Source organism: Enhydra lutris, unplaced genomic scaffold, assembly GCF_002288905.1.
Source record: "Enhydra lutris kenyoni isolate GAN:26980312 unplaced genomic scaffold, ASM228890v2 scaffoldscaffold26, whole genome shotgun sequence".
In the NCBI taxonomy this organism is placed as follows: domain Eukaryota; kingdom Metazoa; phylum Chordata; class Mammalia; order Carnivora; family Mustelidae; genus Enhydra; species Enhydra lutris.
The window spans coordinates 9,637,726-9,651,847 of NW_019154110.1; the positions used below are offsets into that span (position 1 = coordinate 9,637,726).

Here is a 14,122-nt window from a genome sequence, read left to right on the forward strand (position 1 = left end):
GCTATTAGGATGCCAGTGAAAGTGAGAGCCCCTGCACTCAGAGTTCATTATATTGTGAGTGAGGCAGATGGAAACAAACAGTGATTTTATCTTGTGCTAGAGGTGTATGCACGGGGTGCTGTGGGGGAGGGGTTAGAGTTTTCCTGAGAAATCTTAAGCTTGAACTGAATCTTAACATTAAATAGGTGTTTTTCAGACAGCTGAAGCTTCAGGAAAATATATTAAACAGAAAGAACAACTAAGGAGGCACAGAGCTGTGAGTTTCAGTGTCTGGGGGAACAAGCAGTAATTTTGATATGGTTGACATTAAGGAACTAGACTGGAGAGGTGGATCCAAGAGAACCATATATTCTTGAGTGAATGGAGTTCTAGCCAAGAGTAAAACTTTTGAGAGCTGCAAAACGCAGAGGTTGAAAAGCTATTGTAAAAGAAGGGAACTGCCTCCCCCAGAGTGACCTGTGCTATTGACCCTGTAAAGAGATATTTTATGAAGGACACAGTAGCAAGAAGAATCATTAGGCCAAGAGCTTGCTAATAAGCCTATTTTTCCCCCTCTCGTCTGGTCCCTTTTTAGCATAGCAGTAGTACTGTGTTTGAGCACATGGAAGATTTCACTTATGCCTACTATGGTTATCTTCTATTATGAAAAATTCTGAATAAATAGGTAAAAGAGATGGTGAAAGAGGGAATTTTTTTTCACAGACACTTGTTCTATTACTTACCGTAAGCCAGGCACCATTCTTGGTGCTTCGTTGCAGATGTTAACCCACTCTTTTCCTAGCAGCCCATGTGTTCCGTGCCATTGTCTCCATGTGCAGACAGGACCCTGAGCTGAGTACTGCTTGCCCAAAGTCACACAGCTAGTAAGCATGCCAGGGTCAGAATTTGAAATCAGGTGGTCTGGTCTGGTTCCCAGGCCACAAACCCACGAGTCTGCTGCCTCTGATTTGGGTGTCCCAGCTTCTCACAATTATTCTAGAGCAGAAGTCCAGGGATAGTCTTCAGGATGTCCTGAAACCCCCGATTGTGTGTCAAACGTTGTCTGAAACGTTTTTCAGGAAGAGGGTCCGTGACTTCTATTTGTCAAAAGGGTCGCGAGACAGAATGATTTAGTACTACTGACCTAGAAAAGCTTTCCATGTCTTTTCTGTTGTTAAAGACCTCCATTTAGAAGAAGGATTCCCTCAGAAGAACAAGATATTTACAAGCCTATCCTGACTTCTTAGCTCACATTGTTCTAAATTAATTGCTTATCTGGTTGATCTTCCTAGGGACTTTTTCCAAAATGCACACACCAGGTCCCAGATTTAGATCGTTATTTACGTGGGATGAAGCCCTGGCATCAGTTTTGAAAAATCTTTCCAGGTGATTCTAATATGTCTTTGATTAAGAACCACTAATATGGGGGGCGCCTGGGTGGCTCAGTCGGTTAAGAGTTAGCTTTTGGCATCATGATCCCAGGGACCTGGGATTGAGCCTCATGGCAGGCTCCCTGCTTCGTGGGGAGTCTGTTTTTCCTTCTCTTGCTCACTCTCTCAAATAAAATCTTTAAAAAAAAAAAAATCAGTAATATAATCCCCCGGAGGACAAAGATTGTATTTTCTGTATTCTTCACTGTATCTCAAATGCTTGGGACATAGTAAACCTTAATGAACGTTTGAATGACTGGCACATTGTGAAATAGGACTGCTTTTTATTCAAAGATAATAGTAACAATAATCACTTGCATTTCACATAAGACCTTTCTATAACCCAGACAGGGTCACCTATACCATCTAGTTTTCTCTTCTGAATAACCTTTGCAGAGCCTGGCACTACCTCAAGATCTTCTTGGTGCCCGTATCTGAAGTAACAGTTCTCTCATTGCTGAGTACCAGATGAATTAGAAAATACCTCTTTCCCAGCAGCCCACAACTGATATAAATCTTTCTGAGTGGTGCTCTAGTACATCTAAAAGGGTGTTTGAGGACCTCTTTCCTGCGGTTAGTTACTCTGCTTATATTTACCCGACTCAAGCTTTTTGAGAATCCTGCCGTCTGGGCATCAGATTATGGAACATAGGTCAGAAACTCCTAGTGGACTGGTAATTGAAAAGCATAAGTTACAAAGAAAGTAATTTGATGGGTTCTTGTGGGAGAGAAAAGAGAAAGACGGTGTCAAGTAGACATAAGCACATTATGAAGAGGAAATAAAGGTACTATTGAAGCTAGGGGAGATGAGTTGATAATAAGCACAAAAGAACTGGAAGGACTTTAAAAAAGGATATTTGGATCCGATAGCCAAAGTTTTGGTAAAAAGCTAGATATGCTGTTGAAGTGTAGCCATTGGCCCTGAAGGGGCAGTGGGATAGCAGTTTTTTACTTTATTTGCTTAGAACAAAATAAAAGAGAAATAGACACAGTTACTGATTATAGAACTTGCCCAGAGAAATGTCTTCCAGTGGTGCCAAGACCGTAGATGGGAGAGTCATTAGTGACAGAAACCAGTGGGAAGTGGTGGTTTAGAGCAGTTCGCCTCCTCCTCTCCCTTCGTACAGTCTGTGGTTTTTGTAATCTGTTGCAGTGAACCTGCCTGTCTCTGGGTATATTCACCAATCAGTGTCACCCCTAAATAAAAGTACTTAGTGTAGCTTTTTAGAACTGCAAACAGCATGTTCTGAGCTGAAAGGGCTGGCGTAGAATCGCAGCCTAAGTCAGAACTGCATCTTGTGAGGAGAGGTTGCATTTCTTCGCTTGCACCTTTCCTTCTTCTAGTCATCAGATTTAACAGTGGTTGACCCAGCAAGCTTTTTCCAACTGTAGGACTTGAAAAATAAGATTTTTTTTTTTTTAAAGATTTTATTTATTTATTTGAGAGAGAGACAGCATGTGCGAGGAGAAGGTCGAGGGAGAAGCAGACTCCCCACGGAGCCGGGAGCCCGATGTGGGACTCGATCCCGGGACCCTGGGATCATGACCCGAGCCGAAGGCAGTCGTCCAACCAACTGAGCCACCCAGGCGTCCCGAAAAATAAGATTTTATAAAAGAGGGCGCCAGGGTGGCTCAGTGGGTTAAAGCCTCTGCCTTCAGCTCAGGTCATGATCCCAGGGTCCTGGGATCGAGCCCTGCATCCGGCTCTCTGCTCCAGCAAGGAGCCTGCTTCCCCCCCACCTCTGCCTACTTGTGACCTCTCTCTGTCTGTCAAATAAATAAATAAAATCTTAAAAAAAAAAAAAAGTAATATTAATAGTAAGTGGTAACAGGAGCTTCTATTAATAACTGTAGAAACAAACAATAACTCAGTGGGTTATTCTTTTTTTTTTTTTTAAGGTTTTGTTTGTTTGTTTGACAGAGATCACAAGTAGGGAGAGAGGGGGGACCAAGCTCCCCGCCAAGCAGAGAGCCCGATGTGGCTGGGATCATGACCGAAGGCAGAGGCTTTAACCCACTGAGCCACCCAGGCACCCCTCAGGGGGTTATTCTTGATGCAGAACTTGTATCTTCAGTTTCTCCCTCTGGGGACTCCTCCTAGAAAGAGGTGGAGTTGCAGGTTCTCACAGTGCTCCAACAGTAGAATGAGTAAGGATGTGCTTTGCAGCATATGGGCTGGTAGGTCTTGGTCTGGGGAGTCCTGAACTGTCTGAGAGAGGAAAGAAATAGAGTGATATATTTCCAGACACATACTGCCCTTTCCCTCCTACCTGGCTTCCTGTGATGTCCTAATTTTCCCTCATTACTTTCCTGGCAGGTGGCTGTGAAAAACAATATTGATGTCTTTTACTTCAGCTGCCTCATCCCACTCAATGTGCTTTTTGTAGAAGATGGCAAAATGGGTAAGCACGTCCTCCTGTCCTTCTGCCAAATATACCATCGCCCTTCCTCTGAATGTCAGGCAGAGCATAACCCAGAAGTACAAGTTCTTTTGAGATTTTTAAAAAGGCGGGGGTGGGGAGGAGTGGGGTTAAGGCTAAAGGTCTAATACTTGCTGATCATATGGATTCTCATGAGTCACAGTTGATCTTGCCTTGCTGTTGGTCTCTGTATCACACTGCTAGTTACCTGAATAATCTAGTCACACCAGCACGGAGTCAGTGGTTTGGTGACAAGGAGATATGGATTTAAATCTCACCTTGGCTGTGTATTCGCTGTGTGATTGTGACAAGGTGCTTAGCTTTCCTGAGTCTCCGTTTCCAAGTTTGCAAAGCAGAAATTGTTATTGTAAAAGCTGGATGAGATAATACATGCAAATTGAGCACTTAGCCAGCCCTGTACTAAGTTCTTACTGTCTCAAAATAAGAATTCAGTAATCTGTAATAAACCTCAGTACACCCCATGTGGTTATTGATGTTTCTCTCTTCTCTTACTTATGAAACTGCCAGCTAATAAAACTGCTTAGACTGGTACATATGAATTGTATTGGTACTGAATTGATCTGACTCTTACAGTGGCTCTTTGGGTAGGCAGGATAGATGTAATTACATATGATGAAATTAAGGATTAGAAAGATCAGAAGACTTACCCAAAGGCATGACATAGGAAAACAGTAGAGCCAAGACTAAACCCTAGATGTGAGCTTCTTCTGGTGTATCTTACTGCTGCCTATACGAGAATACTTGATGTGGAATGTAGCACCTCTGCATGGCTGAGAATTGGCTCCAGTTCCAGGCCGCTCCTGGATGTATTGTAAGAGCCAGCACTCCGAAAGAGAAATGGTGTAAGGTGCCAGAAATCAGAATATCGACAGACTGTGCACACCCTTCCTTTCCCTCTGTTTCCCCATACAGAGCGCCAGGTCTTCCTTGCCACATGGAAGGATATTCCCAATGAAAATGAACTTCAGTTTCAGATTAAGGAATGTCATTTAAATGCTGGTGAGTAATGACTGAATTTCATGTGCATCTTATTAGATATTTGAAAATTTTGTCTTTACTTACCTCTTCTTTCCATATCTGCCTGTTTCTGGTGGGTGTATGGTAGATATTTGACCTGTAAACTTCTCTTTAAAAACTTGAGGTGTTTTGATGTAGGTGCTAGATTACTTCCAAGCTGACAGATTCAGAAACAAACTAGGATGGGTCCATCCACCGAGTTCTTCAGTACTCAGACCGGTGTTAGTCGTGTACGTGCTCACTGTGCCCTCTGGGGAGCCTCCGGTGGCTGAAGCGCCAGTTGAGGGTGTAAACCCTCCCAGGAATTAAAAGGACTCTCTCCTCTATCAGCCTGTGGTATTGGAAGAAAGGGAACTCTCTGAGATCCTTAGGTAGAATCTTGTGTTTGTTACTAAACAAAAAATACATCATAGTTGATTAAATTAGCTTTTTTTTTTCTTTAACTTGCCTTGATCAACTTTCATAGGATAATACTAACCTCTTTAGTCATCATTAAAAAGCCCCAGACCCTTCTGTAGTTCATTTTATTACTGTAATAGAACATCAAAGCTGTAACCCAAGAGGAGAAATAGTAGCTATCAGTCCCTAGAGCTTGATAGTGATAGGGCTTGTTTCACAAAGTTTCCTCAGGAATCCAAGGGCCCTGAGCTCCACATTGTCCTGCCTTGGTCCCAGTCACTCTTTTTTGAGACTAGTGCACAACCTTCTGAGTTTGAATGAAAATGAGCCTTGGTGCTTAGTCAGTACCTTCTCTTTTATTGATTTCCTCCTTGTGTGTTGGTGTTTCTCGTGTGAGGTTTTTGGCGTGCTGCCGTCCCAGTGTCTTTAGAGCATAACACTGGGAGGAAGAGGCACTATGGGACTACAGAGAAGGGGGAGAAACTCACGGTCCTCTCATTCCAACCTTTTCTTTTTAACTGTCATCGTTTGGGGCTCTGCAATGTATTCATCCTCTGTGTTCAGACAAATCTTCTCTTACGGGGCTTCTCCTGAGCCCTTGGCTAGGTGTCTGAGGAGACAGTCTTCTATAATTTCCATTGGAATAACTACTAAGTTGATTCTCTTCAGGAACACCACACATCTGCCTTCTTCCTAACATTTCTTGGTCTAGGTTTCTCACCCCGACTGGTTGTGTATGTATGTTTATTAAAAAAACCTACATTTTTGCTGCATTTTCACTAAAAAATCATACTCAAACTGAGCTGCTTTTGTTGCCGTATTCTAGGTAGGTGACAGTGTTATCTGCCCTCTCTGAGGCTCATGGTCAGTTACCACAAACCTCATGTCATGAGTGGAGGAGCTTGGGTAGCCTTCCGAGGTCAAAAGCTGTGCTGCAGGAAGCTGTCAGATGCAGATCCAAAGTGGCTCCCAGTGAGAACCAGAGGGGGTCCTGTTAGAAAGGCAGCTGCCGTACCCGGTTTGGAAGAGACCCTTCATTATGGTCACTCCTGTGGTAGCTGGTCCTATGGCAGTGTTTCATGTATTGCTCTCCTGGGAACACTTCTCTCCCAAAGAATAGAAGGGGGTTTGTGTCAGTGGCAGCTGAGAAAGGCAGCGTGTGACGGGCTTCTGCTGGAAGTTGCCTTTGCAGGTGAGCACACACGAAAGCTGAGGAGTCCGCCCTTGAGGAAATCTGTTTAACTCATTGTGAACTAAGCTTATGGACCGTGGAATTTAAAACCACAAAATGCTTATTTTTAATATCTTGTAGAACACCAGTGTTCCTTTTTTTTTTTTTTAAAGGTTTTCTTTTTAAGTAATCTGCACCCAATGTGGGGCTCAGACTCACAACCCCGAGATCAAGAGTCACACACTTCACTGACTGAGCCAGCCAGCTGCCCCAACACCAATGTTCCCTTGAGCATGATCTGGAAAACACTGGCCTACAAAGAACAAAAAAAAGGCACAGGACAATTGGAAAGAAGATTTGGTTTCAGATGTCCAGTCTGAAAGGGAAATGCTTTTTCAAAAAGAAAAAAAAAAAAGCTTGGATGACTGAGGTTTGACGGTTTTAGTCTGGCCTGCCAAAATAATAGAAAAGATCCCCCACCTTCCAGATTGGAGTTCTGAACCCTTGTGGCACCTCGGTGTACATTTATGATCCTGCCAAAGAGGAGGTGTCTGGCCTTTCTCCCAGTGGGGCTGTGTCCTCTGCTGTAGCCTGGCACAGTTTCTTAGAGCAAACTCAGTTTTGATCAGCTCTGCCTTGGCTTCCTGCCAGTGCCTCACACTGCCTTGGGTGCTCCAAATACCAGCAAATCCGTTTCTCAGTGACACACCACTTTATGGCCACACCGTACATGGAGTAGAAAGGCCATTTTTGTTTTCTCTGGGAGCCCAAAGCCATCATTTTCCCACACAAAGTCACGGCTAATCTTACAGGACCACTTCCTGCAACTGATCTTTCTAGCTTTTCCTCTGCATCCATCCCAAGGTCTGGAGTGGCCTGGCCTTTATATTTCCTTCCAGTCCTGAGGGCTCTATTAACAGTACGTTTCCAGGTTTAGTGCCTTCTGATTCAACACCCTGGGTCTAGCTGGGAGCTAAAAATACCATCCTTTCCAGCTGATCTGCCCTAATCACAGTAGCACCAACACTTTAAATAGCTTTTCTGTGCCAGAGTAGACATTTGACAGATGGAACTAACACTTGGGGGGCTGTACGAAGTCACAGGCTTTAAGGACTTTACCAACCTAGCCTTCTGCCTTTACTTTTGCTCTTCGATTTCTTTCTAGAGAAGAAACAAGAAACCCTCTTTCCAAGCCTTAATAATTAATCAGATCTGAATAGAAAGGTATGTATGATATGGGGTACTTGTGGGACCACTAGTTGTGTAAATACTAGAAAATTTTAAATCTTGAAGGCACTAACGAATGGGCCGCCCTGCTTCCTAGCCTTGTCATCTCTATTGGTGTTGAGTTCTGCATGAATCTGTTTTGCAGCCTACCATGATAGCTACATTTGGGGTTAGCATATGTCTGGGACCACTATCTTAACTGCACAAGAACTAGTTGCAGCTCTACAAAGGAATCTTTCTGGCAAGCAGTCTACAAACCTGTTCTTTTTTTTTTTTAATTGTTTATTCTAAAAAACTCCAGGGCATATTGTGTCTATAAGCACTAATTAGGCACTATGGTAAGGGACAGATCTTTCTTCTAGTGTGGGGACTTAGGTAGGGGTGAGTTCTGTTTCTCTGTTTTGCTTTAATCCTATCCTGTGGAAGATTTCATAAATGAAATGCTTCGCTGGCCAGAATATAAATATAGTTTGGTTGCTCAAGCAGTAAATAGTGTTGTTTTTAACAGTCATGGTAGTTTTGGACTTGGTTGGCCCCAAGTGCAAATATCCCCTTTCCATTCTCTAATACGAGTACCATCCTCCCTCCTGTTGCTTCTGGAAAAAGTGTGACCTTAGCTAAAGTAGGAAGATGAAGATCACATCCACACCTCCTCAGAGTTTAGGCACCAAACTCAAAGATCCAGCTTTGGGAAAGAAGACAAATGAACCGGAAGAAATCACATCTGGAAGCAAATATAAACCTATTTGACATCTTTTCTTACTCTCTCCTTTGGGGCACATCTCCATGTCTTTACATTTCCTTCTCATTCTCAGATTCTCACAACAGTGGTGAGATTACATATGATTTCCCTGAACTCCTGGGAAAAACTATATCTTGTCAAGAAGTGTATCCCAGTCAAGAGGCCCTTGGCTGTCTCAGTCAGAAGGACATGTGATTCTTCATCTCAGGGTCGAGAGTTCAGTCCCCACATTGGATGCAGAGATTACTAAAAATAAATAAGTAAATAAACTTTAAAAAAAAGTGTATCCAGCATGGCTAGGAAGCCTCCTTACATCTGGTTCCCATCATTATTCTTAACAAGAACATTTAGCATAGTCTGACTACTCTTTCATTTCTCCATCCTCAAGCTCAAACCTGATGTCTAAGATTTATAAAGTTGACTCACACATACTTAGTTCTAGAGCCCTTCCTTCATTTAGTCTTCTGGTAGAAATCGTATATAGCCATTCAGTAGGAGCAGAGCCAGGTCTCTGGCCAGAATATTTCCTAAATGTATTAAAGTTTACCTTCATTCAACTTGTTTATTCTCCCTGACTATTTAACCTGTTTTCTAATTTTGGAAGGCTGAATGTGTTTGTGTGCTTCCATTTCTTAGCCTATCCTCTCTTCCATAACTGGTGAAATGATGAGAAGTCTGTAGGAACCTGGGCTTTACTATACACACGGTCTAGAATGTGTCTACGCCTGTGCAACAAGGCAGCTCTTTGGTAAAGAAAGGCTCCTGTGTGTGTCCTGTTTCTTCGGAAATGGGCAAGAGCCTTGAAATTTAGGAGTGGCTTTTACAACTTAAAACAAGCCCCCATGGCTTAAAACAAGACAGTCCTATCAAAACGCATTCACCAAACTCCAGCTGGTGGTGTTGCCTAGCAACTCAGTCTAAGTGGCAAGAGCCCTTCATTATGGGAACCAAGGTGGCAGAACTGCCTGACCCCTGAGAAGGTGATTAAAAAGCACATGGAGGCCCCCTCCTCCAACAGTATTGCATATAACGACCCTGAGGTGGACTTTTTAGCTCCTCAAAGATAGCTGGTTCTTAAGCTATAGCTGTTCTGCTTGGTGTTGGTGAAAACCTTGGAGGAAAAAGGCCAAGAGTCAAGTCACAAGTAAATGTGGTACAGGTGTTTAGTGACTGGGCCCTCGTGCCTCCTCCCCGAGCTGTCGTTGGTTTGAATGTGGGAAAAAGACACGAGAGCAAGAACTGCAGGTGGCTTCCAGTGCCTGTGGCAGTACATCGATCTTGGCATCTCCAACCCTGGAGTCCGAGGCTTCTTCACAGTTATCAGTGGCAAGTGCCCATTGTGTCCCTGGTACCCAGGGGAAGCACAGTGATGAGAAACTCCAGGATCCCTGTGCTCAGAGAGCTGCTGCTCTTGGAGAGCATTGAGGCCAGCCATCACTGCATCCTTTTCCCAGAGAGCGCACCAGAATAGGACGGATTTTTATGTGGAGAATTACTGAAGTCAGCATGAGAAATTTAGAATTCTCATCAGAAATGAACATTCTAAGCTATCAAAAAAGAAGCAGTGTTTGCCATCTCTATTCTCTACATTTCTTTCTCTGATGCTTTGGCATCTCTCCTCTTAGCAGTGAGAGAGCAAGGAGAGTGAAATGACCTTTCATTCTAGACTTTCATGTCTCTTTGATGTGGTAGTCACAAGGAGGACCCCAAACACCAACCTGTTGTCACCCTGGGTTGGTGACTCCAAAGGCTTCTGCTGTGACTAGCAGCCCCAGCTCAGGGTATATAGAGCTTGGTGGCAGTCATCTTTGGTTGAGACTTTTTCTTTATTCATTTGGAGGCATGATATTCCCTACAGGCTTAAAAAATGATTTACCTGCTTAAAAAAAAAAAATTCTTAAGCATCCAGGTTAATAAATTTGACTTGCAGGATTTCTGCCACTCTGTGCCCTTTTCTGATCCTGGCAGTTGAGGCCAGAGTGGCTCACGGTGAAGTAGCAGCGACTTGGGGAGTGAGTGTGGATTTGAGCACCACTCTGTGTATCCCTGTAGCTCTGGGATCGGGGTTCTGGAAACGAACACCTACACACCAGTCCCTGTGGCACCACACATACACCCATTGCTGTCTTTGTCCCCTTCGGAGCATTTTTATCTGTCTAGTGCCTAGTTTAAGATTACCCACTCTGCTGACCCACCATAATCTCCACAGGTAACGTTTATACTCGTGTCTAGTTGCACCTTCCTCTGTTTTCTGTCCTGGAATCTGTTAGGCACCTCAAGAGCCTCTTCCTCACCCTGTGCTGTTGTGGGAGCAGGGCTGTCTGAAATGTGCGCGTGCGCCTACATGACGGCACGTCTCGGGAGACTGTGTGCACGTGGCTCATACGGATGTCAGGAAAGCACATTTGTTTGATATTTTAACTGAAGGTGTGGAATTTTTAATCTCTGTTTCTAGACACTGTTTCCAGCAAATTGCAAAACAACAATGTTTATACTATTGCCAAGAGGAATGTGGAAGGGCAGGACATGCTGTACCAATCCCTGAAGCTCACTAATGGTATTTGGATTTTGGCTGAGCTACGTATCCAGCCAGGAAACCCAAATTATACGGTAAGTCCTTTCTTGAGGTAGATGGGTTCGAGGAGGGAGGTCAGACCCCTTTCATTTTTTCTAGCCTGGTGGAAAGACCTGGAAGAGGTGCTTCAGACCCCAGATAGCCAAAACAAGCAGTTAATAAAGAAGTCCCCGGTGACCTTCTCTAAGGAGTGCTGCAAACTTCGCCTGGTGTTTGCTGAGTGACTCGCAGTACTCACCTAGCATTTCTGTGCATATGGTGCTCTAACAAGCTGCTCAGAGGGCTGTCTCCATAGCTCATTTCCAGAAGGCCTTCTTTCCTGCTTTAGAGTTCATGATCTAAGGCTGTCAGAGCCCTAGACACATGAACTTTTTTTTTAGCCGCATTGTATGCCCCAAAGACCCTGCTGAGAAAGGTGAGGCAAAACTGGGGCACACCTTTGGAAGACGGCAAGGGGACTATAGTTGGGAAAACTCCTTTAGGACCATACTGGACCAAAATTTAAATCTGGCAATATTTTTAGAGCCGGAACGATTGCCTTGAACAAAGACTACACTGCAGGCGTCGGACATGTGTTTGCTGTTGTGAAGTGTGATATCCCAGTAGGATGCTGCCTGTCATTGCCTGTTGTAAAACAAAAGCCCTTGAGGCGGGACAATATCTTCTTCTTTGGTTATCTTTGAAGCTTCTGTAGGCTGTTTTGAAGGAAGGGACAGAAGAGAATACCGTTCAGTATTGAATGGCTGAACAGGAGACTAAGGGGGCATGTTAGCCATTTAGCTAAGAAAAGCCTGTGACCGCATTCCTTAATTTTAACAGCCAAGTCTGTTTTCATTAGCATTCATCAAGGGAATAGTACCACCCAGAACTGAGAATTCTTGGTGTTTTCCCCACTAGTTCCCTCCCTTGAAGTAGCTGGGAAAGTGTGTGTGTGTGTGTGTGCATGTGTGCGCACACGTGCTTGGTCCTGTCAGGCTAGATTTTTGTGAGTGGGGAACTTCAGGCTTCCTCCATGAAGTAGACACTCCTCCCACCCACCCTGTCCTCCAGCAATCTTGTCTTTTTTGGAAAGAAAATCCCCATCATTTACTTTGAATTCCCTAAGAAAGGAAAAAGCCCTTCTGTGCTGTTCTTGGAAGGGCAGGTCTTTACTATAAAATCAAGGTTTTGTAAAATAACTCCCATTTTCTTCCTTAGAAATGTGCTCAGAGAGAGAGAGAGAGAGAGAGAGAGATAGTGTGTGTGTGTGTGTGTGTGTGTGTGTGTGTGTGTTTTATCATCCATTTTATTGTATACAGTCTTTCATCTCAGCTAAGTTAAAGAAGCATGATTACTCCTAGTTTGCAGATGAGGAAACCAAAGTTGAGAATGATTAACGACTTGGAGCACCCGGGTGGCTCAGTTAGTTCAGGCATCTGACTCTTACTTTCAGCTCATGTTATGATCTCAGGCTTTTGAGATCAAGCTCCATGTTTGGCTCCATGCTGCTGGGCTTGGAGTCTACTTAAGATTCTCTCCCTCTCCCTCTAACCACCCTCTCTCCTGCTCTCTTTAAAAAAAGGGGGGTGGGCACCTGGGTGGCTCAGTGGGTTAAGCTTCTGCCTTCGGCTCAGGTCATAATTTCAGGGTCCTGGGATCGAGCCCCGCCTCCGGCTCTCTGCTCAGCAGGGAGCCTACTTCTCCCTCTCTCTCTCTGCCTGCCTCTCTGTCTACTTGTGATCTCTCTGTGTCAAATAAATACAATCTTTTAAAAATAAATAAATAATTAAAAATTAAAATTAAAAAAAGGAATGATTAGCAACTTGTTCAAGATCATGTAGTTTGTTGGTAGGTGTGTTGTGCTTAGAATTCAGGCTATCTCTTGACCTTTCCTATGGTATTCATTGTAAGGATAATGAGAATTTTGAGAAGGACCTCTTAATGTCACTGTCTTAAATATAATTTCGTTAAATTTTTTTTTCTTTTAAAGATTTTATTTATCTATTTGACAGAGGAAAGACACAGTGAGAGAGGGAACACTAGCAGGGGCAGTGGGAGAGGGAGAAGCAGGCTTCCTGCCGAGCAGGGAGCCCGATGCGGGACTTCATCCCAGAACCCGGGGTCATAACCTGACCCGAAGGCAGATGCTTAACAAGCCATGCCTGTTTAAAATTTTTAACTTTTTGGGACGCCTGGGTGGCTCAGTTGGTTAAGCAGCTGCCTTCAGCTCAGGTCATGATCCCAGCGTCCTGGGATCGAGTCCCGCATCGGGCTCCTTGTTCTGTGGGGAGCCTGCTTCTCCCTCTGCCTCTGCCTGCCATTCTGTCTGCCTGTGCTCGCTCGTGCTCTCTCTCTCTCTCTGACAAATAAATAAAATCTTTAAAAAAAAATAAAATAAAATAAAATTTTTAACTTTTTATTTTGAAATAATAGGAGACCCGCAAAAAAAATTTTTAAATGGTTCCAAGTTCCCATGTATCTTTCACTCAGTTTTCCCCATTGATAACATCTTACACACCCGTAGTACATTTTCTTTTTTCTTCTATTTTTTAAGCAGGCTGCATGCCCAACATGGGGCTCTAACTCACGACCTGGAGATCGAGCGCTGCATGCTGTACCAGCTGAGCCAGCCAAGCACCCCCATAGTACATTTTCAAACAGGGGATTGATGTTGGTACAACAGTATTAGCTAAACTATAGACCCTACTCAGATATTTCCAAGTCCTACATTACTATTTGTTGTTGCTGATGGTGGCGGTCGGGGAGCGTACAGCACTGTGCAATCTTATCATACGTGTGTAGACTTAGATAACCACCACCACTGGCAGGACATAGAGCCGTTCCAGCACCACGGACATTCCTTCTTCCCCCTCTCCATTTATAGGCTCTCACCCAGCCCTCAGCCCTGGCAACCACTGATGTTTTCTCTATTACTATACTTTTGTCATTTTACGAATGCTATATAAAGTTAAATTCTTACAGTATGGAATCTTTTTTGAGATTTTTTTTTTCCCCATTTAGCACCATACTCTTTTTTTTTTTGTTTTTCTTAAAGATTTTATTTATTTATTTGTCAGAGAGAGAGCGAGCGAGCACAGGCAAAGTGGCAGGCAGAGGCAGAGGGAGAAGCAGGCTCCCTGCTGAGCAAGGAGCCTGATGTGG

General features: G+C 43.8%; 1 protein-coding gene across 2 annotated transcripts in view; it reads left to right on the forward strand.

Annotated features, from left to right (window-relative positions):
* LOC111151383 (adaptor related protein complex 2 beta 1 subunit) overlaps positions 1 to 14,122 on the forward strand; it is a 129,835-nt gene that overhangs the window by 108,993 nt on the left and 6,720 nt on the right. For both annotated transcript variants that reach the window (XM_022509370.1, XM_022509371.1), the window contains 3 exons: positions 3,727 to 3,811; positions 4,763 to 4,849; positions 10,862 to 11,016. In XM_022509370.1, the coding sequence (XP_022365078.1) occupies positions 3,727 to 3,811; positions 4,763 to 4,849; positions 10,862 to 11,016 (327 nt within the window). The remainder of the gene's footprint in view (positions 1 to 3,726; positions 3,812 to 4,762; positions 4,850 to 10,861; positions 11,017 to 14,122) is intronic.